This window comes from Babesia bovis, chromosome 1 (genome assembly GCF_000165395.2).
Source record: "Babesia bovis T2Bo chromosome 1, whole genome shotgun sequence".
Taxonomy (NCBI): domain Eukaryota; phylum Apicomplexa; class Aconoidasida; order Piroplasmida; family Babesiidae; genus Babesia; species Babesia bovis.
In genome coordinates, this window is record NC_067396.1 from 855,928 (window position 1) to 877,779 (window position 21,852).

The 21,852-nt window shown below is 45.8% G+C and overlaps 4 protein-coding genes across 4 annotated transcripts; 1 reads left to right on the forward strand and 3 right to left on the reverse strand.

Annotated features, from left to right (window-relative positions):
- Window positions 1–792: 792 nt before the first annotated feature.
- BBOV_I005835 (variant erythrocyte surface antigen-1 beta subunit) lies at window positions 793–5,357 on the reverse strand. Its single transcript, XM_051767050.1, has 11 exons — window positions 4,344–5,357; window positions 4,204–4,299; window positions 3,653–4,165; window positions 3,313–3,564; window positions 3,036–3,272; window positions 2,634–2,930; window positions 2,476–2,523; window positions 2,099–2,413; window positions 1,649–1,924; window positions 1,392–1,583; window positions 793–1,295 (listed from the first exon to the last, which is right to left on the reverse strand). Exons 1-11 carry the CDS (start codon window positions 5,290–5,292, stop codon window positions 982–984), a joined length of 3,489 nt encoding a protein of 1,162 aa, XP_051623891.1. The 5' UTR covers window positions 5,293–5,357; the 3' UTR covers window positions 793–981.
- A 173-nt stretch (window positions 5,358–5,530) lies between these two features.
- BBOV_I005845 (variant erythrocyte surface antigen-1 alpha subunit) lies at window positions 5,531–9,912 on the forward strand. Its single transcript, XM_001608579.2, has 3 exons — window positions 5,531–5,703; window positions 5,819–5,884; window positions 5,957–9,912. Exons 1-3 carry the CDS (start codon window positions 5,586–5,588, stop codon window positions 9,814–9,816), a joined length of 4,044 nt encoding a protein of 1,347 aa, XP_001608629.1. The 5' UTR covers window positions 5,531–5,585; the 3' UTR covers window positions 9,817–9,912.
- Window positions 9,913–15,733: 5,821 nt separating this feature from the next.
- On the reverse strand, window positions 15,734–16,596 carry BBOV_I005855 (uncharacterized protein). Its single transcript, XM_001608571.2, has 2 exons — window positions 16,243–16,596; window positions 15,734–16,092 (listed from the first exon to the last, which is right to left on the reverse strand). Exons 1-2 carry the CDS (start codon window positions 16,353–16,355, stop codon window positions 15,876–15,878), a joined length of 330 nt encoding a protein of 109 aa, XP_001608621.2. The 5' UTR covers window positions 16,356–16,596; the 3' UTR covers window positions 15,734–15,875.
- A 794-nt stretch (window positions 16,597–17,390) lies between these two features.
- Window positions 17,391–21,690, reverse strand: BBOV_I005865 (variant erythrocyte surface antigen-1 beta subunit). Its single transcript, XM_001608572.2, has 11 exons — window positions 21,400–21,690; window positions 20,625–21,356; window positions 20,473–20,580; window positions 19,922–20,434; window positions 19,639–19,836; window positions 19,306–19,551; window positions 18,933–19,217; window positions 18,776–18,823; window positions 18,171–18,734; window positions 17,924–18,112; window positions 17,391–17,760 (listed from the first exon to the last, which is right to left on the reverse strand). The coding sequence occupies exons 1-11, from the start codon at window positions 21,563–21,565 to the stop codon at window positions 17,423–17,425; spliced, it is 3,387 nt and encodes a 1,128-aa protein (XP_001608622.2). The 5' UTR covers window positions 21,566–21,690; the 3' UTR covers window positions 17,391–17,422.
- Window positions 21,691–21,852: the final 162 nt, after the last annotated feature.

Below are 21,852 nucleotides of genomic sequence, written 5' to 3' on the forward strand. Positions count from 1 at the left end.
CCCCTGCCAAATACGCTACTACTTTTCTATGAAACCCCTGCCAAAACCGCTACTACATTTCTATCAAACCCTTGCCAAAAACGCCACTACTTTTCTGTGAAACCTTTACCAAAATGCTACTACTTTTCTATGAAACCCCTGCCAAAACGCTACTACTTTTCTATGAAACCCCTGCCAAAATGCTACTACTTTTCTATGAAACCCCTGCCAAAATGCTACTACTTTTCTGTGAAACCCCTGCCAAATACGCTACTACTTTTCTATGAAACCCCTGCCAAAACCGCTACTACATTTCTATGAAACCCCTGCCAAAATGCTACTACATTTCTGTGAAACCTTTACCAAAAATACTACTACTTTTCTCTGAAACTTTTACCAAAAGTGCCACTACTTTTCTATGAAACTTTTACCAAAATGCTACTACTTTTCTGTTAAACCCCTGCCAAAAACGCTACTACATTTCTGTGAAACCCCTGCCAAAAGTGCTACTACATTTCTACTAAACTTTTTCTAAGGTTACAACTAAACATCGACAAATGTTGATGCCCCAATCTCATTACGGATATTACATATGACTGCCCCTGGGGACACTGTTGCGCGCCAACTGTTACACTGCCAGCCCCTATCTCTTACGGCGCGCCCTGAAAACATTGTTTCTACACTGCCTCACTACTTAACCCCATCAACATCGGGTAAAATACACAGAAAATTGACACTATATAGTCACCATGCGATTACTATCTGCTTTATCTACATTATTTGTAGTTATTGCCCCTATAGGCACTACTTTTGCTATTTAGATCCCACTACTGCTTTCACCATTACTGCTACTAGTAATGCCCCTCCACCTATTCCTAGCAATACCGCTAGTGGTATTTTCCAGGCATCATTACTCTTAACTAATGCAGCCACTAATGGACCCCCGAACACAGCTACTGTCCCTAGAGACACTGTTGCGCCGAAGGCGCCACTACTTTGCCACTATGTCTTACCAAAGAACTCCAATATACCCCTCCCCTTCTTCTTTCCCACCATCAGTTCTTCCCATGGACTAAGACTACCCTTCCTAAACCATCCCCTACAATGCGACCTCATATGTGTCCAGTCCAGTGGCCATATGGCACCAAATGCAAGGTACAGCACCGCTACTAGCCAGGCTATTGTCAGCACAAATATCCAGGGCAGCCTGGTGGTGTAGATGAGCTGGTTTATTTCGTTAATGAGTTTCTTGAACTCGCTGCTGCCTTCTACATTCTTCAAGGTCTCCAAGAAATCGTGACACTTTTTTTGTGTACCTACACCACCATTTAATACCCCTAGGGCACTGTTGCGCCGAAGGCGCCATTATAGCACTATGTCTACACTATCCATACTACTGTACTACAACTTACCTGTATCCTTGTGCAACGTCTCTACGTTACCATACCCAAAGCCATACCTGTACAACACCGGCAGTACCCCGGTACATGATACGACAGAGGCACACTTACAGACTCCGCCACTGCCACTACCACTGCTGCATGTCGTACCGTGACTTCCTTGCTTGCAGTCAGCGCCACATCCACCAGCAGCTCCTCCCGGACCTACTACACCATTAATCCACATGACACTGTCGCGCCGAAGGCGCCCTTAAAGCACTAGAACTTACTCGTACCACACCCTTCATCTTTGCACACTATATTCCTATAATCCTTTGCCAATCCCTCTAGTCCTGTCTTGAACTCCCCTATCAAATAGACCAACCATGACAGGTAGGTCCCGGCCATCAAGGGACTCAACTGCCCATACTGCTGGCCACTCAGAGGAGAGAGGTATGGACAACACTTATTAGTGCCACCACTAGCACTACTACAGCCAAATAGGGTCTTTAGGGAGCCATCCGTAGTGCTGTGACTACAGGCACTACCACTAGTACTACTACTACCTACACCACCATGAGTCACTGTCAGTGGTACTACTCCATTACACTACGTCACTACCCTATACACTACCACTGCGCGCCACTGTAACGGTCCATGTCGCGCCGAAGGCGCCCTTATCTCTTACGGCGCGCCCCTATAAGCACTAGAAGGGTACTACTCCCTGTATCTATACTTACCGTTCCATGTGGTCAGTGCCTCGACCACTGCATCAGGACTGCCACTCAGCATGCTCAACCTAACATCCTGTAGTTCAGCCTCTAGCTTCCCATACACTCCCTTTCCACCACTACTGTTTCCCCCAATGTAGACTATATAGTAATAGAACCCAAAGAGGTCACCCAGGGTCCGTGGCACCGTGGGAGTAATACACGCCAGTAGTCTCAGTAGTACCACTAGGGTGCCACTAGGGCACTTTTCTGGGTCACAGTAGTATTCCAGGAGTAGTGACAGTGTATTCCCAGTGCAGTGTACAGGGTAAGTGCCAGGACTGCCTACTACACGATGAGTCCATGTGACTACCAAGGGGCCCTTATATAACTAGGGTGGGACGTACCTCCTTGAGCTCCTGTCAGTGGCAGTGTCTTGTGCGTGTCTTTCAAATCTGTGCATACCATGAGTCACTGTTAGTCACTATTGGTTACTGTGGCGCCCAGGGGGTGCCCCTAGTGTATATACAGTGCCTTAGGGGTGCCATAGGGTACTGGGACGTACCTTTGAAGTGTTTCCCATTGTCCCAACCCATTGGGACGGGACAAAGTTCGGGATACTTCTTGTGTGGACCCTGTTCTTTCCCGTTATGATCTACTGTCTTGTTCATGTGATCCTCGATAGATGGATAAGGGTCTCTTTCCCTGTCAGGGGTTTTGCCTCTAGTTTGATCGCAGACCATTGATCCTAGTGCATCACACAGAAATGACATCAAGGGAGAAAGCTTAGTACCACTACCAACGTTACCACCCGCACCGTCGGATATACCACAGCTCTTGGCATGCTCGTCTCCTGCCGTACCTACTACACCATTATTTCATGACTACTGTTTCGCGCCACCCTAACGGACACTGTCAGGTACTATCTCTACTGGCGCACCTATTAATGCGCATATACACTACTCACCATCTGTTTTACATCTCCACAAGTTACTAGAACTATAGCCACTCCCCCAATAAACATCCTTACCATACCTACAACTCTGCCAACCCAGCACAGCCTCTGCACTACACTGCTTCCTCAGGAAATAGAGCTGGTAGAAGCAGTGGTAGACATATATCCTCAGTTGGTCCAGGCACTGGGCGGGAGAGCCCTCCATGTCAAAGCCAAAGAGCCCATTGGCATACATCCCATGGAGGGGGCCTACAGAGAGTGTCACTGACTGGTACTACAGGGTACTTACCAAATTTGGAGACTTCCAGGTGGTACCCGCCGTAGCAGACTTGGCCTTCCTCTAGGGGTTGTCCGTTAGACTGTGGAGCCGGTGCAGCGGGAGCTGCCGGTACCTGGGCAACTGCCTCTGCGGTTGTATCTTTCTTGTCAAGGGTACACCTCTTATTACGGTCTTTACTATGATTGGGACACTTATTCTTGTTACTTTGTCCATTATTCTGATTAGGACTACCACCTTGGTTGTTCCCATTACTGTTACCACCTACTCCACCATAAGTCCACATGACTACCCTAGGGCACTGTTGCGCCCCTGGCGCCCTTATATATAGCACTAGACTAATGGTACTTACTTGGTACTGTCGCCTGTGCCTTGACTTCCCTTTCTATGGTCCCCTGGATACCGATGAGTACCAGTGGGCAGTAGCCACAGGCGGCCATTAGGTAGTGGGTAATATCCTTACGCTGGAGAGTGGTACTAGCCTTAGATGCACTGGTATCGTAGAGTTCTATCTGATCTACTGTTTCATTTGGTACTCCATCTTTTGGGGGATACTTTTGTTGCATCCTATCCACCAGGTCCTTGTACCCCTGACTATAGGGCAGAGCACTTAGCCAGTATAGGATTTCACGGATTGTTCGTGGGTGACGGGGTTTCCTAGAAGAGGGTGTTTCTTTCTTTTCAGTGGCCGGCGAAGCCGTCACAGTTACCTTATTGGCCCCGGCACTACCTGCCCTGAAGTACCCACTGGCCAGGATGTGGAGTACCAATAGGGGGTACTTAGTACAGATTTCTTCAGTATTCTTCCCTGTAAGGGCAGTTTTTGCTCCACTATAGATACTGCTGTAGTACTCAGCTACACTATCTAGGGCACATTGGTACTATTCACTAGGTGGGACTTACCCTTAGAAGCACCTGTAGTGAATTCTTTCCAAGGTACTCCCTTGTCTTTATCCTTTCCTGTCAACAATTCGTGCACAAATTCTCCTCCATTTTTACCTACCACACCATAAGTCCACATGCCTACCCTAGGCAGTACTCACCTTTACCTTGATTCAACCTATCCAGGTCATAGCCCATGGCAGCCATGAATGATCCGAGACCCTTGTCCACCTCATGTAGCTTACTATCCTTCCACCTACTACTTCCATTTCCTGTTAGGAACCCCAACTGACTGAGTCCACTCCAGATGAGACATACCGACCCTAGGAAAATACGGGCCAGGAGGTGGACCTTAGAGGGGTCACTGGATATGGTGGGCCAAAGGTAGTCTGTAGGGGTAGTGTTGGGGGTACTATCGTGTCTTTTGTAGGCCGAGAGGTAGCATTTGTTTTTACCACCAGTACACGTATTACAATCAGGACTAATACCACAATGCTTACATTCATGACTAGCACAAGGAGTACCACCCCTATTACTACCACCAGAACCACCGTTCGCACCATTCTTGGTACAGCATTTTGTATCACCACGGGCGGCAGCACCATGATCGCACCTTTTACCAATTCCGTTACCATCTCTATTCTTCTCTTCTCCCAGAAGACAGCACTTATCCTCTTCTCCATCCTGCCACCCAACCCACTTCTGTAGTCCCAGTGCCAACTGGTCTATCAGTGCCCTAATGACTTCGGTGCCACCAGCACAAGTATAGGTAGTACTAGTAGCTGCACTAGTTCCACCACTAAGAAGTCCCAGGTCAGTGAGCACTGGCTTGACAATGTCCTTCTCCTGTCCTAGGAGCAGGTCGTCCCAGTACCTTTTAGGGCTGGGACCAGGGGACCCCGGGGACCTGGCGTCATACAGTAGGTCCTTCACTGCTTTAGCGATAAAGCAGAGGCAACCGAATTTGGGCGCCGCCGGCGCCGTCTTCTCATTCTTCTTACCATCCCTACCAGTTACCCTCAGGACCCAGTCAATGGCCTCCTTCAGGTTCGTGGGTGCGTCTGTTAGCTTGTCATAGGGCGTCCAGCCAGAAGCACCTGGTGCCGACATTGTGTCACCACCCCTTGTTGAGAGAGTGTCCAGTGAAAGTCAGTGGTAGTCAAGGTCAATGTATCGGGGTGGAATCCTATATAATACAGTGGCGCCTTCGGCGCGACAGTGTCCTAGGGGATTCCACTATAACAACGGCATCATCTCAATGGCACTACCTGGTGGAATCCCATAGAATAGTATGCGCGCCACCAATCTACGGGCGCGCTCAGTATATGTAGGATTCCACCCCGATAGCCAGACCACTGCCTCACCACTGTGAGTACTCTTGAGTACTTCTAAAGGCACTGATAATGTCTTCTTTTAAGCCCTATTCTTCACTAACTGACGCTCCCACCAACCTGAAGGAGGCCATTGACTGGGTCCTGAGGGTAACTGGTAAGGATGGTAAGGCACTGAACAAGGAAACAGGTACGTTGGCATAGACATATGGATATAAGGGCGCCATATAAGTAATAGAGGGCGCCTTCGGCGCCACAGTTCTTAGATGGCGCGCTCCGTACTATATAGACTCACTATTTTACAGAATGCATATGTGGCCTGGCCGCGGCAGTGACTGACCTCCTGCAGTCAGTACAACTGGAGTACAATGGTAAGTAACCAGTACTAGAGTAGTACTACCTAGTACCACTACTGGTATACAGTACCTCATGGTGTCCTATAGGTTATGAGGGTGATGTTAAGAATGGCGCTGACGCCAATAAAGGCCCCCCAAAAGAGCGAGTCACAGAGTGCCTTAATGGACTATTCTCTCTAGTCCAAGGACTGGGTGGTGCCGCTGTGGTACGGACCTACATAGACCAGCTGGCACAGGTACTCAGTGCACTCGTTGGGTGGAGTAAGATAGTGACGTGTGGTAATAGTGAGTGCAATGGTGGTGGCGGTGGGAATCAACATGGCAAAGATGGCTCGTGCAAGTATCTGAAGGATGTGGAGGAAAATAAGCCGTGTGAAACATGTGGGTGTATGAAATGGGATGTGGCCGATCCGAACTCCCAAGGAACACCACTGGGAAGGAAGTGTCAGAGGTGTAGTGATAGTGGTGGTAGTAGTGCTCATAGGTGTGATTGTAGTACTGGTGACAGCTGTAGTGCTGGGAAAGAGTGTAAATGCGCTGAAGCAGGCAAATGCTGCAAGTGTTGTTGTAAGGAGAAGTGTGGGAACTGTAAGAAGGAGTGTAGCTGTGTCGTAAATGACAAGAATGACGACACGAAAAAGCTTGAACGCCACATACACAAGGACTCGTATCAGTCGGCATATGGAGGTTTATTGAGCTTCGAGTCATACGTAGGTGGAACGAACCAGGCATACCGACAACCTATATGGAATGACCTCAGTGGTATACTACCTGGTGATAAAAATATCATAGGCCTGCTTGATGGCACAGCCAGTAATCGCCGTCACCACTGTGCTCGTATCCTCCTGGGCTCAGTATGTCTCATCTGGAGCGGACTTACCTATATGTATTGGACAGGCAAGTACCATAAAAGTAGCCCCCGGTGGAACAACCACATCCTAGATGGTAGTGGCCTAGATGACGGTACCCTATCCCAATGGCTACAGGCCCTAGGGTTCCCAAGGGGTATGATTAATAATAGTGGTCCTAGAAATAGGTGGGATGCTATTATATGGGATGGGCATAGGGATAAGTTATATTTGGGATTCCCGGATACTGGTAATAATAGTAATGCCCATGGCCATGACAACAATGCTAATACATTCAGAAATCCGGCTGGTATGAACTATGCAGGATACATACATACTTTAGAGAAGGGTGCATTTTGCAGCAACGGTAATGTCTTCCCTAAGAATGCTGACGACTCTAGTACTAGTGACACTAACATCCACAAATGTGGTGCCCTCATCAAGCTCTATATTCTATCATGTGCCTACTTTACTGGATTGCAGAAAAAGCGTAGTACCCAGAGCAATACTCCTACGACTCCCAAGACCATCCGTGAGATCCTATACTGGCTCAGTGCATTGCCCTATAGTCCGGCATACCCATTGATACTGGAGCACGGCAAGAATAGGCTAACAGAGGTAACCAAGAAAACCGGAGACACTGCATCCACGACCGAGCAGTCCGAACTGAAATTCCACCAAACAGGCCGTAATCATCCCATAACCGTCCATGAATTTAACCTGTTTGCTCACTTCCAAGCGGTGACACAGTATTGCCCACTGGTCCTCATTGGTATCCAGGGTGGAATTCATAGTGCCACTAAAGGCACCGACACCACTAAAGAACCTGCCATTCACTCCCTGTACTCCAACTCTCACTTCTCCTTCACCTACCCATCAGTTGATATCCAAGCATACAACCAGGTGGTACACTACATTAGGGGTCTGTTCTACCAGTTGTATTTCCTTAGGAAGCAATGTGCAGTGAAAGTTGCTCTAGGAGGGAAGTGGAGGGAGTGTAGGTATGGTAATGGGGTGCTTGGGAAAAACGTTGTTAGCTGGATGTGCCTGGGGTGTGACCCCATGGAGCATGATAGAAAGGGGAGGGTAGAGAAGGTAAATGGGGAGATACTGAAGGGGGTGAAGACTGGGGGTGATCCGCTTGCGGGGGCACTAAAAACATTATTGGAGAAGATTGGTGAAGTAGTGGTCCAACTGGGTAATGCCCAAGAGGCATTGGAAGGGAAGAAGCCAGAGGCTATACTGGGGGTGAAGGCGGCACTAGAGAAGGCTAAGCAGAAACTGGAGGAGGCTAAGGGGAAACTAGGGGAGGCTAAGACGAAACTAGGGGAGCTGACGAATGGTGGTGGTGGTGGAATACTGAAGAATGTAGAGGATAAACTGGGGGAGCTGACGAAGGGTGATAGTGGAGCACTACATACACTAGCGAATGGTGGTAATACTGCTGGGTCATTACAGCAGGTATCAAGTAGTGAACATGAGTGGGAGAAGGATTACAGTAGTGCCAAGGATAAGATAAGTGAGGTTATCCATAAGATACAGGAAGTATTGAATCTATTGAAGGAGTGGGCCGAAAAGAAACAAGACGATGATGTGTTGAACGTAAATAAAGGTGCACTGCTAGATGACATCAAAAAGCTCCAAGACATCTGCAACTGTCCCAAATGCCCACCGTGCCATGAACACGCCAACAAGTGTGGCCGACAGCCACAGTCCAAGTACTGTGACAAGTGCCACCAACAGTACATGGACGGCTTCCCCTCTCCCCTCCAGGCATTCCTCGAGGACAGGTTACCAGGGTTTAGTTGTGATGTAGTACGAAACAATGACAGCGAACAGCCATACCCTCCTGCTGCATCCCACTTAGGACACTGTAATGGTTCCGGCCAATGCTGCCCATTGCCCATGGGATTTAGAGGTCAATTCTATAGTGGCAGCACCAGTGATATGACTGGCTCAAGACTCTACGGGATCCTCTACTTCTTTAGTAACGAGAACATGATGCAGTCATGTGTCTATACACTAGTGAGAGTTACAGCAGCTCTCAGTGCCACTACACCACAGGTACTGGGTGATGTATTCGGGTTCTTTAGGGGTGGTATTGGAGAGAAGGAAAGGGGAAAGAACAAGCAGGGAACAGGTGGGATAGCGTGTAAGCACGAAGGCGATCCTTCTACTGACACGGATAAGAGTAAGTACTTTTGCGGCTGGTGTGCCTCTGGGTTAAGGGATGTGGTAAAGAAGATAGAGTGGATACCTAATGGGAACGGAACGGATGGAGGGTCATACAGAGGGACTCTCGGTAAAGCACTAATAGAGATTAAGGGCGAGAAGGGTAGTAGTGGTGGTAAACAGCCAGCATCACAGCCCAATACTACTGCCCTCTCAAGACTCACTAAGAACTGCCAGTACCTCTCCCCCCTAACCGGTGAACTCTATACAGCAGTGAGTGCCACTTTCGGTCACGTCTACCTCTCATGGGTACTGTACCTATCAGATGCGCTGCATTCAGGACTAGAGTCACTGTCTGACGCATTCAAGCAGATTGAATGCCGGGGCTGTAGAGGCTGTGACCCCAATAAGTGCAAGAAGGGAAGTCACGGTGTGACGGGTGGTGGCCTGTGTGGATGCCAATCAATCGTATCATGTACCGGGGTACTGCCAGTGCTGTATAGGCATGGATTCAGCTACGGTAACCCATTCAATCTGGAGGGGTTCCAACAGGGGGATGGGAAGACGGATGGGCAGTATGACATCACGAAGGCAGGCAGTACTAAGAAGTGTCACGAGTTCCTGGAGAGCCTGAACAAAGTACTAGAGGACAAGCAGGCTGCCTCTAATGCCCACCCCCTAAGCAACCTCCTTACCCAGGTCGGCAAACTCCAATACGACATACGGCTCCCGTGGATCTTTGTTCTCACAGTAGCGTGGCTAGTAGCAGTACTCTACCTAGCCTTTGGTGCCATATGGCCACTGGACTGGGCGCATATGAGGTCACATTGGTTACGAGGTGGTGAACACCAGTGGCAGTGTATGTGGTATAAGGTGATGACGGGACGCAAAGGAATGGAACTGGTGGAGTATTTTGGTAAGACATAGTGGCGCCTTCGGCGCAACGGTGCTGTAATGTGGTAGTTAGTATCGGGGGTAGTAATGTGGAGCAGTCTAGTGGTAGAGTTAGAGGACCAATGATACTCATAAGGTATACATAGAGTTATAATGGCAGTGTTAGTAAAGGTTTAGTACTGGTTTTATTAAAATTTTGGGTCGTACGTTCAGTGCAAGCTTAGTAGGATTTTGGTAGAGGTTTGGCATTAGATGTGATAAATGTTTCATAGATCTTTAGTGGCACTTTTGGTAAAAGTTTCACAGAAGTTTAGTAATAGTTTTGGTAAAAGTTTCACAGAAGTTTAGTAGCACTTTTGCTGAAAGTTTGGTATAACTTTGGCAAATGTTTCACAGAAGTTTAGTAATAGTTTTGGTGAATGTTTGGTATAACTTTGGTAAAAGTTTCACAGAAGTTTAGTAATAGTTTTGGTGAATGTTTGGTATAACTTTGGTAAATGTTTCATAGAACGTTAGTGGCACTTTTGGTAAAAGTTTAGTATAACTTTGGCAAAAGTTTCACAAAAGTTTAGTAGCACTTTTGCTGGAAGTTTGGTATAAAAGTAGTAGCTGTTGGGGGTGGTATATGGATGAGATTACAGAGTGTATTGCTTGGATTTTCGTAGCAATGTTGGTAAAGGACTCATAGAGTTTTGGTGCAGTGATCACGACAGAGAGTACCACTCCCCTCACCAACCTCCTCACCCAGGTCGGCCAGCTCCAATACGACATACGGCTTCCCTGGATATTTGTACTGACCCTGGCCTGGCTAATAGCGGTACTCTATCTCGCATTTGGTGCCATATGGCCACTGGACTGGACACATATGAGGTCGCATTGGTTACGGGGTGGAGCACACCAGTGGCAATGTATGTGGTATAAGGTGATGACGGGACGCAAAGGAATGGAACTGGTGGAGTATTTTGGTAAGACATAGTGGCGCCTTCGGCGCAACGGTGCTGTAATGTGGTAGTTAGTATCGGGGGTAGTAATGTGGAGCAGTCTAGTGGTAGAGTTAGAGGACCAATGATACTCATAAGGTATACATAGAGTTATAATGGCAGTGTTAGTAAAGGTTTAGTACTGGTTTTATTAAAATTTTGGGTCGTACGTTCAGTGCAAGCTTAGTAGGATTTTGGTAGAGGTTTGGCATTAGATGTGATAAATGTTTCATAGAACTTTAGTGGCACTTTTGGCAAATATTTCACAGAAGTTTAGTAGCACTTTTGCTGAATGTTTAGTAAAAAAGTAGTGGCAGTTTTGGCAAAAGTTTCACAGAAGTTTAGTAGCACCTTTGCTGAAAGTTTGGTATAACTGTGGCAAAAGTTTCACAGAAGTTTAGTAATTGTTTTGGTGAAAGTTTGGTATAACTTTGGCAAAAGTTTCACAGAAGTTTAGTAATTGTTTTGGTGAATGTTTGGTATAACTTTGGTAAAAGTTTCACAAAAGTTTAGCAGCACTTTTGCTGAAAGTTTGGTATAAAAGTAGTGGCAGTTTTGGCAAAAGTTTCACAAAAGTTTAGTAATAGTTTTGGTGAATGTTTGGTATAACTTTGGTAAAAGTTTCACAAAAGTTTAGTAATAGTTTTGGTGAATGTTTAGTATAACTTTGGTAAAAGTTTCGTGGAAAAGTAGTAGCAATGCTAGTGAAGGTTTGGTATAACTTTGGTAAATGTTTCACAAAAGTTTAGTAATAGTTTTGGTGAATGTTTGGTATAACTTTGGTAAAAGTTTCACAAAAGTTTAGTAGCACTTTTGCTGAAAGTTTAGTATAACTTTGGTAAAAGTTTCACAAAAGTTTAGTAGCACTTTTGCTGAAAGTTTAGTATAACTTTGGTAAAAGTTTCACAGAAGTTTAGTAGCACTTTTGCTGAAAGTTTAGTATAAAAGTAGTAGCTGTTGGGGGTGGTATATGGATGAGATTACAGAGTGTATTGCTTGGATTTTCGTAGCAATGTTGGTAAAGGACTCATAGAGTTTTGGTGCAGTGATCGAGAACCAGAAGGAAGTCGATCAGAAGGGCCAGGACATCAAGCACCCCCTGACAAAGTTACTATCAGAAGTCGGCAAGCTCCAATACGACATACGGCTCCCCTGGATCTTTGTACTGACCATAGCCTGGCTAGTAGCAGTGCTCTACCTTGCCTTTGGTGCCATATGGCCACTGGACTGGGCACATATGAGGTCACACTGGTTACGGGGTGGAGAGCACCAGTGGCAGTGTATGTGGTATAAGGTGATGACGGGGCGCAAAGGAATGGAACTGGTGGAGTATTTTGGTAGGAAGTAGTGGCGACGTAGTGTTGGAGATTGTAAATAAATACAGTAAAAAGTAATACAATACACCAAGTAGCCAACACGCGTTACCTAGCATTACAGACAACTAGTCATAATAGTAGCACTCATTCACCACTATTTTAGTGATAAGAGTAGCAATTTTATGAGGCATACAAGTTACACGTCTTCACATAGTTACTGCCAATGCATAGTTGTATGTGCAGTAAAACATTGGTACTACTTTTAATAGTGATTTCTTTAAGGGTTGATAGTGGTTTCTTGAAGGGATTGATAGTGATTTCTTAAAAGATTGATAGTGGTTTTCTTGAAGGATTGATAGTGATTTCTTAAAAGATTGATAGTGTTTTCTTGAAGGATTTGATAGTGGTTTCTTGAAGAGTTTGATAGTGGTTTTCTTTATGGATTTAATAGTGATTTTTTTAGGGATTGATAGTGATTTCTTTAGGGATGGATAGTGATTTTTTTAGGGATTGATATTGATTTCTTTAAGGGTTGATATTGATTTCTTTAAGGATTGATAGTGGTTTCTTGAAGGGTTTGATAGTGATTTCTTAAAGGGTTGATAGTGATTTCTTTAGGGTTTGATAGGGTTTTCTTTAGGGTTTGATAGGGTTTTCTTAAAAGATTGATAGTGATTTCTTTAGGGATTGATAGTGATTTCTTTAAGGATTTTATAGTGATTTCTTTAGGGATTGATATGGTTTTCTTTAAGGTTTAATAGTGGTTTTCTTAAAGGTTTAATAGTGGTTTTCTTAAAGGTTTGATTATCTTTAATAGTACTTTTTATTGAATGTTTGAAGGTGTTCGGTGATGTGGGTATATTATGCCGCTGACAGCTGATCCATCTTTGTAAGATTTTTTCTGAGGCATATATCACCCTAGTGGCATTTGATGTGACACGTAGTGTCTATACAGTGACTAAAGCTGTCCACTACATGAGGCTACACCAGGAAGCCCAGATGGTAGCTGTATCCATGGAACTAGAGAGTCACTAGCCTACACAGTTGTAACAACGTAGAGGATGGCGATGTAGACTAGTGAAGTACCAATGTTACAGAAATACTCTATATGCGACCAATATATCTCCCCACTGAATGCCGCATAAAACTGCGTCGATAACACTGTTAAGATTCCACAGGTAATGTGCACACTATCAACACTTGAAAAACACCGACTTCTCCACAAAACCTCTGCTGCAACTACTGTCAAACTATGGTACAAAACATTTAGCCACAATAAGGCTAATCTTTCATGGAATATTTAATAAACATACTGCATTACTCCAAATAATTACACGAGAAAACTCATTTACAGCAAATTACATAAACCCAAAATATACTTCACAAAACCACTGTTTGAAATCACTAGCCTGAAGAGAACCCCGAACACCTTCAAACATTCAATAAAAAGTATCAACAAACCCTAACCGGACTTTTTGGAAAACCTTATCAAAAGTAGTACCAAAGTTTTACTGAAAATGGAACTAAAGAATTACACTACCAATGTGTAAACGTCACTAGAGCCAGGTCACAGCATTGACTACCAATGTGTAAACGCTGAACTACCAATGTGTAAACGTCACTAGAGCCAGGTCACAGCATTGACTACCAATGTGTAAACGTTGAACTACCAATGTGTAAACGTCGCTAGAGCCAGGTCACAGCATTGACTACCAATGTGTAAACGTCACTAGAGCCAGGTGACAGCATTGACTAACTATGTGTAAACATCACTAGAGCCAGGTCACAGCATTGACTACCAATGTGTAAACGTCACTAGAGCCAGGTGACAGCATTGACTACCAATGTGTAAACGCTGAACTACCAATGTGTAAACGTCACTAGAGCCAGGTCACAGCATTGACTACCAATGTGTAAACGTCACTAGAGCCAGGTCACAGCATTGACTACCAATGTGTAAACGTCACTAGAGCCAGGTCACAGCATTGACTACCAATGTGTAAACATCACTAGAGCCAGGTCACAGCATCGGCAACTATGTGTAAACATCACTAGAGCCAGGTCACAGCATGGCAACTATGTGTAAACATCACTAGAGCCAGGTCACAGCATTGACTACCAATGTGTAAACGTCACTAGAGCCAGGTGACAGCATTGACTAACTATGTTTCCTTTAGCCTACCCCGAATAGCCCCTACATTTCTACCAAAGTTTTGTCAACATTGGCACCAAACTTTTATGAACTTTTCATGTAACCTTGTACTACTATATACAAAAACGTTAGCCAGTTTTACGTTTCCCTACTGTTGAAAACCCACCCAAGGGATAGCCAGTTTTACGTGTACCTGCTGTTGAAAACCCACCCAAAAGGTAGCCAGGTTTACGTGTACCTGCTGTTGAAAACCCACCCAAGGGATAGCCAGGTTTACGTGTACCTGCTGTTGAAAACCCACCCAAGGGATAGCCAGTTTTACGTGTACCTGCTGTTGAAAACCCACCCAAGGGATAGCCAAGCTTAAGTTTCCCTACTGTTGAAAACCCACCCAAGGGATAGCCAGTTTTACGTGTACCTACTGTTGAAAACCCACTAAAAAGTTAGCCAACCTTCTCATGAATCACCACTAGAATATAGTAGAGGTATCACTAGGCTTTTTCTAATGTGATTACATGAATATTCCTCAGATGCCACTAGAATTCTACAATACCGTCTAACCCTGTGTATACCTAGTATCACTACCGGTAACCCTGTGTATACCTAGTATCACTGCTTGTAACCCTATGTATACCTAGTATCACTATTGTCTAACCCTGTGTATACCTAGTATCACTACCGGTAACCCTGTGTATACCTAGTATCACTATTGTCTAACCCTGTGTATACCTAGTATCACTATTGTCTAACCCTGTGTATACCACAGTATCACTATTGTCTAACCCTGTGTATACCTAGTATCACTATTGTCTAATTCTGTGTATACCTAGTATCACTATTGTCTAACCCTGTGTATACCTAGTATCACTATTGTCTAACCCTGTGTATACCTAGTATCACTATTGTCTAACCCTGTGTATACCTAGTATCACTATTGTCTAACCCTGTGTATACCTAGTATCACTGCTTGTAACCCTATGAAAACACTCTGTAATCTAATCCATTTATTACCCCTAACAACTACTACATTTCTATGAAACCCCTGCCAAAATGCCACTACTTTTCTGTGAAACCCCTGCCAAAAGTGCTACTACTTTTATACTAAACTTTTACCAAAACTGCTACTACTTTTCTATGAATGCTTTACCAAAACGCTACTACCTTTCTGTGAAACCCCTACCAAAAACGCTAGTACTTTTCTCTGAAACCTCTACCAAAAACGCTAGTACTTTTCTACTAAAATTTTGCTACTACTTTTCTGTGAAACTTTTACCAAAACTGCTAGTACTTTTCTATGAAATTTTTACCAAAAGTGCTACTACTTTTCTATGAAACCTTTACCAAAACTGCTACTACTTTTCTACTAAAATTTTGCTACTACTTTTCTGTGAACCCTCTGCCAAAACGCTACTACTTTTCTGTGAAACCTTTAGCAAAAACGCTACTACTTTTCTACTAAGCTTTATCTTGGGTTACAACTAGTCATCGACAAATGTTGATGCCACATTACCCTTAGTTATCGCGCCGAAGGCGCCACTACTTTGCCACTATGTCCCACCAAAAAACTCCAATATACCCCTCCCCTTCTTCTTTCCCACCATCAGTACCTCCCATGGACTCAGACTACCCTTCCTGAACCATCCCCTACAATGCGACCTCATATGTGTCCAGTCCAGTGGCCATATGGCGCCAAAGGCAAGGTAGAGTACCGCCACTAGCCAGGCCATGGTCAGCACAAAGATCCAGGGGAGCCTGGTGGTGTAGATGAGTTGGTTGATGGAGGTGGTGAGTTTTGTGAACTCGGTGCTCGCTTCTACTTTCTTCAAGGTCTCCAGGAACTCGTGGCACCGCTTCTTCTGACCTACATCACCATAACTACCCCGAAAAGCCACTACTTTTATACTAAGCTTTCAGGAAAAGTGCCACAAAAGCTCTAGAAAACTTTTAGCAGTAAATTACCCAAAGCTAAGCCGCAGTGTCAGTGGAGACACAACTAAAACGTATAAACTACCTGACTAAAGCTATACTAACGCCATGTAAGTAGCCACCAATGCCTAGCCTGGTAGCTACTTTATAGCATGCATGGACTCTGTAATTCACGTCAGGACCTCCATCTGTGATCATTACCCAATGCTTGTATCTTTTATTACCAAGCTTAACACCACTATAATTCTAGATACCTTGGGTGCCATGGTTTGTCCAGGTGTATACTTCCATAATGCTGCCTACCGTGGTTGGTCCAGGCTAACATACGGTACCACTAGTCCTGCTCACAGCCCCTAGAGGCCTTACTGCTCCTCCCAGTTTTCGAGCGAAACTCATGTAAAACTTGTGCAGAATGTGCTGCTTGTTGTGTAATTCATCTGTTTCTGAGTGTTGTGTGAACTACCCCTAGGGCACTGTTGCGCCGAAGGCGCCCTTATAGAACTTTCAGCAAAAGTGCTACCAAACTTTTGTGAAACTTTTATCAAAACCACTACTAAACTTTTACTGAATATACGATGAAAATTTTAATAAAATCACTACGAAATGTTTACTAACAATGCTACTGGAGTTTTACCATAGCGGCTATTAATACATTACGACACCTTTACTAACATTTCTAGAGTAATTCTCCGTCGGACCTACTACACCATTACTCCACATGACCACCCCTAAGGCACTGTTGCGCCGAAGGCGCCCTTATAGAACTTTCAGCAAAAGTGCTACCAAATTTTTACTTAGAAGACCACTACAATACACTATAGGTATCACTACGGTCTAACTGTATGAAAACACTGTGTAACCCTATCCACATCACCATCCCTAACAGCTACTACTTTTATACTAAACTTCTATGAAACCTTTACCAAACGTCTGGCTACATTCTCCCTAGCACTATCACTACCCCTAGGGCACAGTTGCGCCGAAGGCGCCCTTATAGAACTTTCGGCAAAAGTGCAACCAAACTTTTATGAAACCTCTACCAAAACCAGTACTTAACCTTTACTGAATATACGATGAAAATTTTAATAAAATCACTACGAAACCTTTACTAACAGTGCTACGTAACTCTAAGAAAACACTCTGTAACCCTATCCACATCACCATCCCTAACAGCTACTACTTTTATACTAAACTTCCATGTAACTTTTGATGAACATATCTACATTATCCCTAGTTATCGCGCCGAAGGCGCCACTACTTTGCCACTATGTCTTACCAAAAAACTCCAATATCCCCCTTCCCTTCTTCTTACCCACCATCAGTACCTCCCATGGACTCAGACTGCCCTTCCCGAACCATCCTCTGCAATGCGACCTCATATGTGTCCAGTCCAGTGGCCATATGGCTCCAAAGGCTAGATACAGTACCGCCACTAGCCAGGCTACCGTGAGGACAAAGATCCAGGGGAGCCTGGTGGTGTAGATTAGTTGGTTTATTTCGTGGTGGAGCCCTGATTGAGAGCCATTCTTGAGGTGGTTACCCTCTAGGACCTTGTTCAGTGTCGTTAGGAAGTCGTGGCACTTCTTGTTCTGCGTACCACCACCTACTACACCATGACTCCACATGACTACCCCTAGGGCACAGTTGCGCCCAAGGCGCCCTTATAGAACTTTCAGCAAAAGTGCTACTAAACTTTTGTGAAACTTTTACCAAAACTACAGCTACACTTTCACCAAGACTGTCTTTACAGTGTTACTAAAACTTACCTTGTGCCTTGTGCAACTCCGTTACATCACCATACCCAAAGCCATACCTGTACAACACCGGCAGTACCCCGGTACATGATACGACAGATGGACATTTACATACGCCTTCATTAGCACTACCACCTTCGCATGTAGTACCATGATTACCCTGTCGACACTGATCTCCACATCCAGCAACTCCCGCCTTATCTACTAGATCATTAAAACATGACTATGTGGCGCGCCATAATATAGCATTAGAACTTACCCTTACACTCATCCTTGCACTGTATATTCAAATACTCTTTCTTGAGATCCTCCAGTCCCTTCTGGAACTCCCCTATCAAATAGACCAACCATGACAGGTAGGTCCCGGCCATCGCTGGACTCAACTGGCCATACTGCTGGCCACTCAGAGGAGAGAGGTATTGAGAGCATTGGCCGGTATTGGCACTGTTATCGCATTTATATAGGCACTTAAGGGCACCAGTAGTGCCTGTCTTGCAATCTCCACCGTATTCCTTTAGTGCCTTGACCACTGCATTATTACCACTACCAATGGAAAGCATGTACAGTTTAGATTCCCTTTCGAGCTCTCCTAGCTTCTTCTTCACTTCACTACTTCCACCACCCTTTTGTCCCCCAATGTAGACTATATAGTAATAGAACCCAAAGAGGTCACCCAGGGTCCGTGGCACCGTGGGAGTAATACAGGCCAGCAGTCTCAGTAGTACCACTAGGGTGCCATGTTGCTTTTCTGGGTCACAGTAGTACTCCAGGAGTAGCGACAGTGTATTCCCAGTGCAGTGGGCAGGATATGTGCCAGGAGTGCCTACTACAGGATTAGTCCATGTAGTATATTGTGGCACTTACCAGTACCTCCTGTCAGTTTCGCTGTCTTGTGGCTTCCATTGTTCAAATCTGTGCATACCATGAGTCACTGTTAGTCACTAGGGCTACTGTGGCGCCCAGGGGGTGCCCCTAGTATATATACAGTGCTTTGGGGGTACCATATAGTACTGGGGCGTACCTTTGAAGTGGTTCTCTCTTTGTTGAGTACTGCCACTACCACTTTCTGCGCTCCAACCCATTGGAACAGGGCACAACTTGGGGTAATTGAGGTCTGGCGTGCCAAAGTGACCTTTAGGATTATCATCTTTAGTGGTCCAATGAGTCTCAATAGGTGGATAATCATCCACACCTTTGCCTACAGTGCTTTTGCACGCCATTAATCCTATTCCGTCACACAGGAATAACATCAATGGTGATTTATGACTGGCGCTCTCCTTGCACTTGCAGTTGCCATTACTGGTACCTGCTACACCATTATTCCATATAGACACGTTTGCGCTGAAGCCGCCTTTTTAGCATATGGCGCGCATAGAACATGTATTACCACCTACCTTCCGCTTCACATATCCAAGAATATGAATTGCTCACTCCAGCATTTGGATTGACTCCACTACCATACCTACAACTTTTCCAGCCCAGCACTGCCTTGTCCACACCCACTGTGCACTGCTTCCTTAGGAAATAGAGCTGGTAGAAGCAGTGGTAGACATATACCCTCAGTTGGTCCAGGCACTGGGCGGGAGAGCCGTCCATGTCAAAGCCAAAGAGCCCATTGGCGTACATCCCATGGAGGGGGCCTATAGAGTGTTAGGGAGTGTTAGACAGTGACTGAGTGGTACTAGTGGGTACCACTGTGACTAGTAGTGGTATACTAGGGTACTTACCAAACTTGGAGACTGCCAGGTGGTACCCGCCGTAGCAGACTTGACCGGCTTGGAGTTCTTGTCCGTTGGCGGAACCTCCCGTTGCCTGTTGTTTTCCTATATCTTTAGGGTTACACCTCTCGTGAGGTTTTTCTTTGTGATTGGAGCACTTGTTAGTACTCTGAGCAGTACCAGCAGTTCCACTTCCTCCTCCTGGACCTACTACACCATTAGTCCACATGACTACCCCTAGAGCACTGTCGCGCCGAAGGCGCCCTTATATATCACTGTCTATATCACTCACCTCCACCTGGTGTATCTGTCTTCACTTCCCTTTCTATGGTCCCCTGGATACCGATGAGTACCAGTGGGCAGTAGCCACAGGCGGCCAGTAGGTAGTGGGTAATGTCCTTACGCTGGAGAGTGGTACTGGCATTACCAGCAGCTTTTTCATCGTACAGTTTGATTTCTGTCTCTCCGCTCCCATTGGTCACCTGATCCGTCTTCTCTTTCATCCTATCCACCAGCTTTCTGTACTTCTCACTATAGGGCAATGCACTTAGCCAGTATAGGATCTCCCGTATAGTCCTAGGTTTCCTAGAAGAGGGAGTGTCTTTTTTGGTATCACTCCCAGGGGCCGGCTTTGCCGGCGGAGTGACATTCTTCGCCCCTGCACTACCTGCCCTGAAGTACCCACTGGCCAGGATGTGGAGTACCAATAGGGGGTACTGCTCACATAATTGCTCTGTCTTGAGCTTCTTTTCCACTGCAGTCTTGGCCTTCTCATAGATACTGCTATAGTACTCAGCTACACTGTCTAGGGCACATTGGTACTATTGAGGAGGTGGGACTTACCCTTAGAAGTACTGTCTCCCTGGAATTCTTTCCATTGGATGCCTTTCTTTTCATCAGGATGCTTTCCCGTCAACAATTGTTGCACAAAATCTCCCGTCTTCGCGGGACCTACTACACCATAAGTCCACATGACCACCCTAGGCAGTACTCACCTCCTGTACCACCACTCCCATTCAACCTCTCCAGGTCATAGCCCATGGCCGCCATGAATGATCCGAGTCCCTTTTCGACATCACTCAGCGTATCATCCTTCCACCTCTTCTCTGTGCCACCACTCCCTTCCTTAGTTAGGAACCCCAACTGACTGAGTCCACTCCAGATGAGACATACTGACCCTAGGAAAATACGGGCCAGGAGGTGGACCTTATCAGCGTCACTGGAGATGGTGGGCCAGTAGAATTCTGCTGTAGGGGGACTACTGGGAGGAGTTGTTGGTCTGCAGTAGGCCGATTGGTAGCACTTGTTTTTACCACTAGGACCACACGTGCCACACTGATGACAAGGAGTAGTACCACTACCACTGGTACCACAACAGTTACCACCAACACCAACACCACCAGGACAATCACACTTCCTTCCTATACCCTCTGTTCCCTTAAGACAACAGGTATCCCCTTCCTGCCACCCTACCCACTTCTCTAGTCCCAGTGCCAACTGGTCTATCAGTGTCCCTATGACCTCGGTGCCACCAGCGCAAGTAGAGGTAGCACTAGTGCTGTCACTATTGACCAGTCCCAGGTCCTGGAGCACTGGCTTGACTATGGACTGTTCCTCTGTTAGGAGTATGTCGTCCCAGTTCCTCTTAGGGCTGGGACCAGGGAACCCCGGGTCCTTGGCGTCGTACAGTAGGTCCTTTATTGCTTTGGCCAAGTAGCAGAGGCAGTCTGTATGGTCATGTGGGAGCTAGTGTTAGTACTATTGACTTACGGGGGCCATTGCTAGTGCTTGCCGCAGCAGCTGCAGCAGCTGCCGCTGGTTTCTCATTCTTCTTACCATCCCTACCAGTTACCCTAAGGACCCAGTCAATGGCCTCCTTCAGGTTGGTGGGAGCCTCAGTTAGGGAGGAGTGTGGCTTCCAGGTATCTTTAGACATTATGTTACCACCCCTTGTTGAGAGAGTGTCCACTAGCACTGGTAGTCAGTGGTACTCAGTGATAGTGACAATGTAGGTATCAGGGTGGAATCCTAGGGTGGTAATGCGCGCCCTAAGAACGGTATTTGACAGTGCCCGTTACGGAGGCGCGCAGTGTGAGTAAAAGTGATTCCACCACTAGTGGTAGTGTATCCGTAGAATAATATGGATTATCCAGTACCGGTAGATTCCGTATAAGCAACCGCGTTCTGCTGTGACGATGACATCAACACCGTGGCACTACAGTG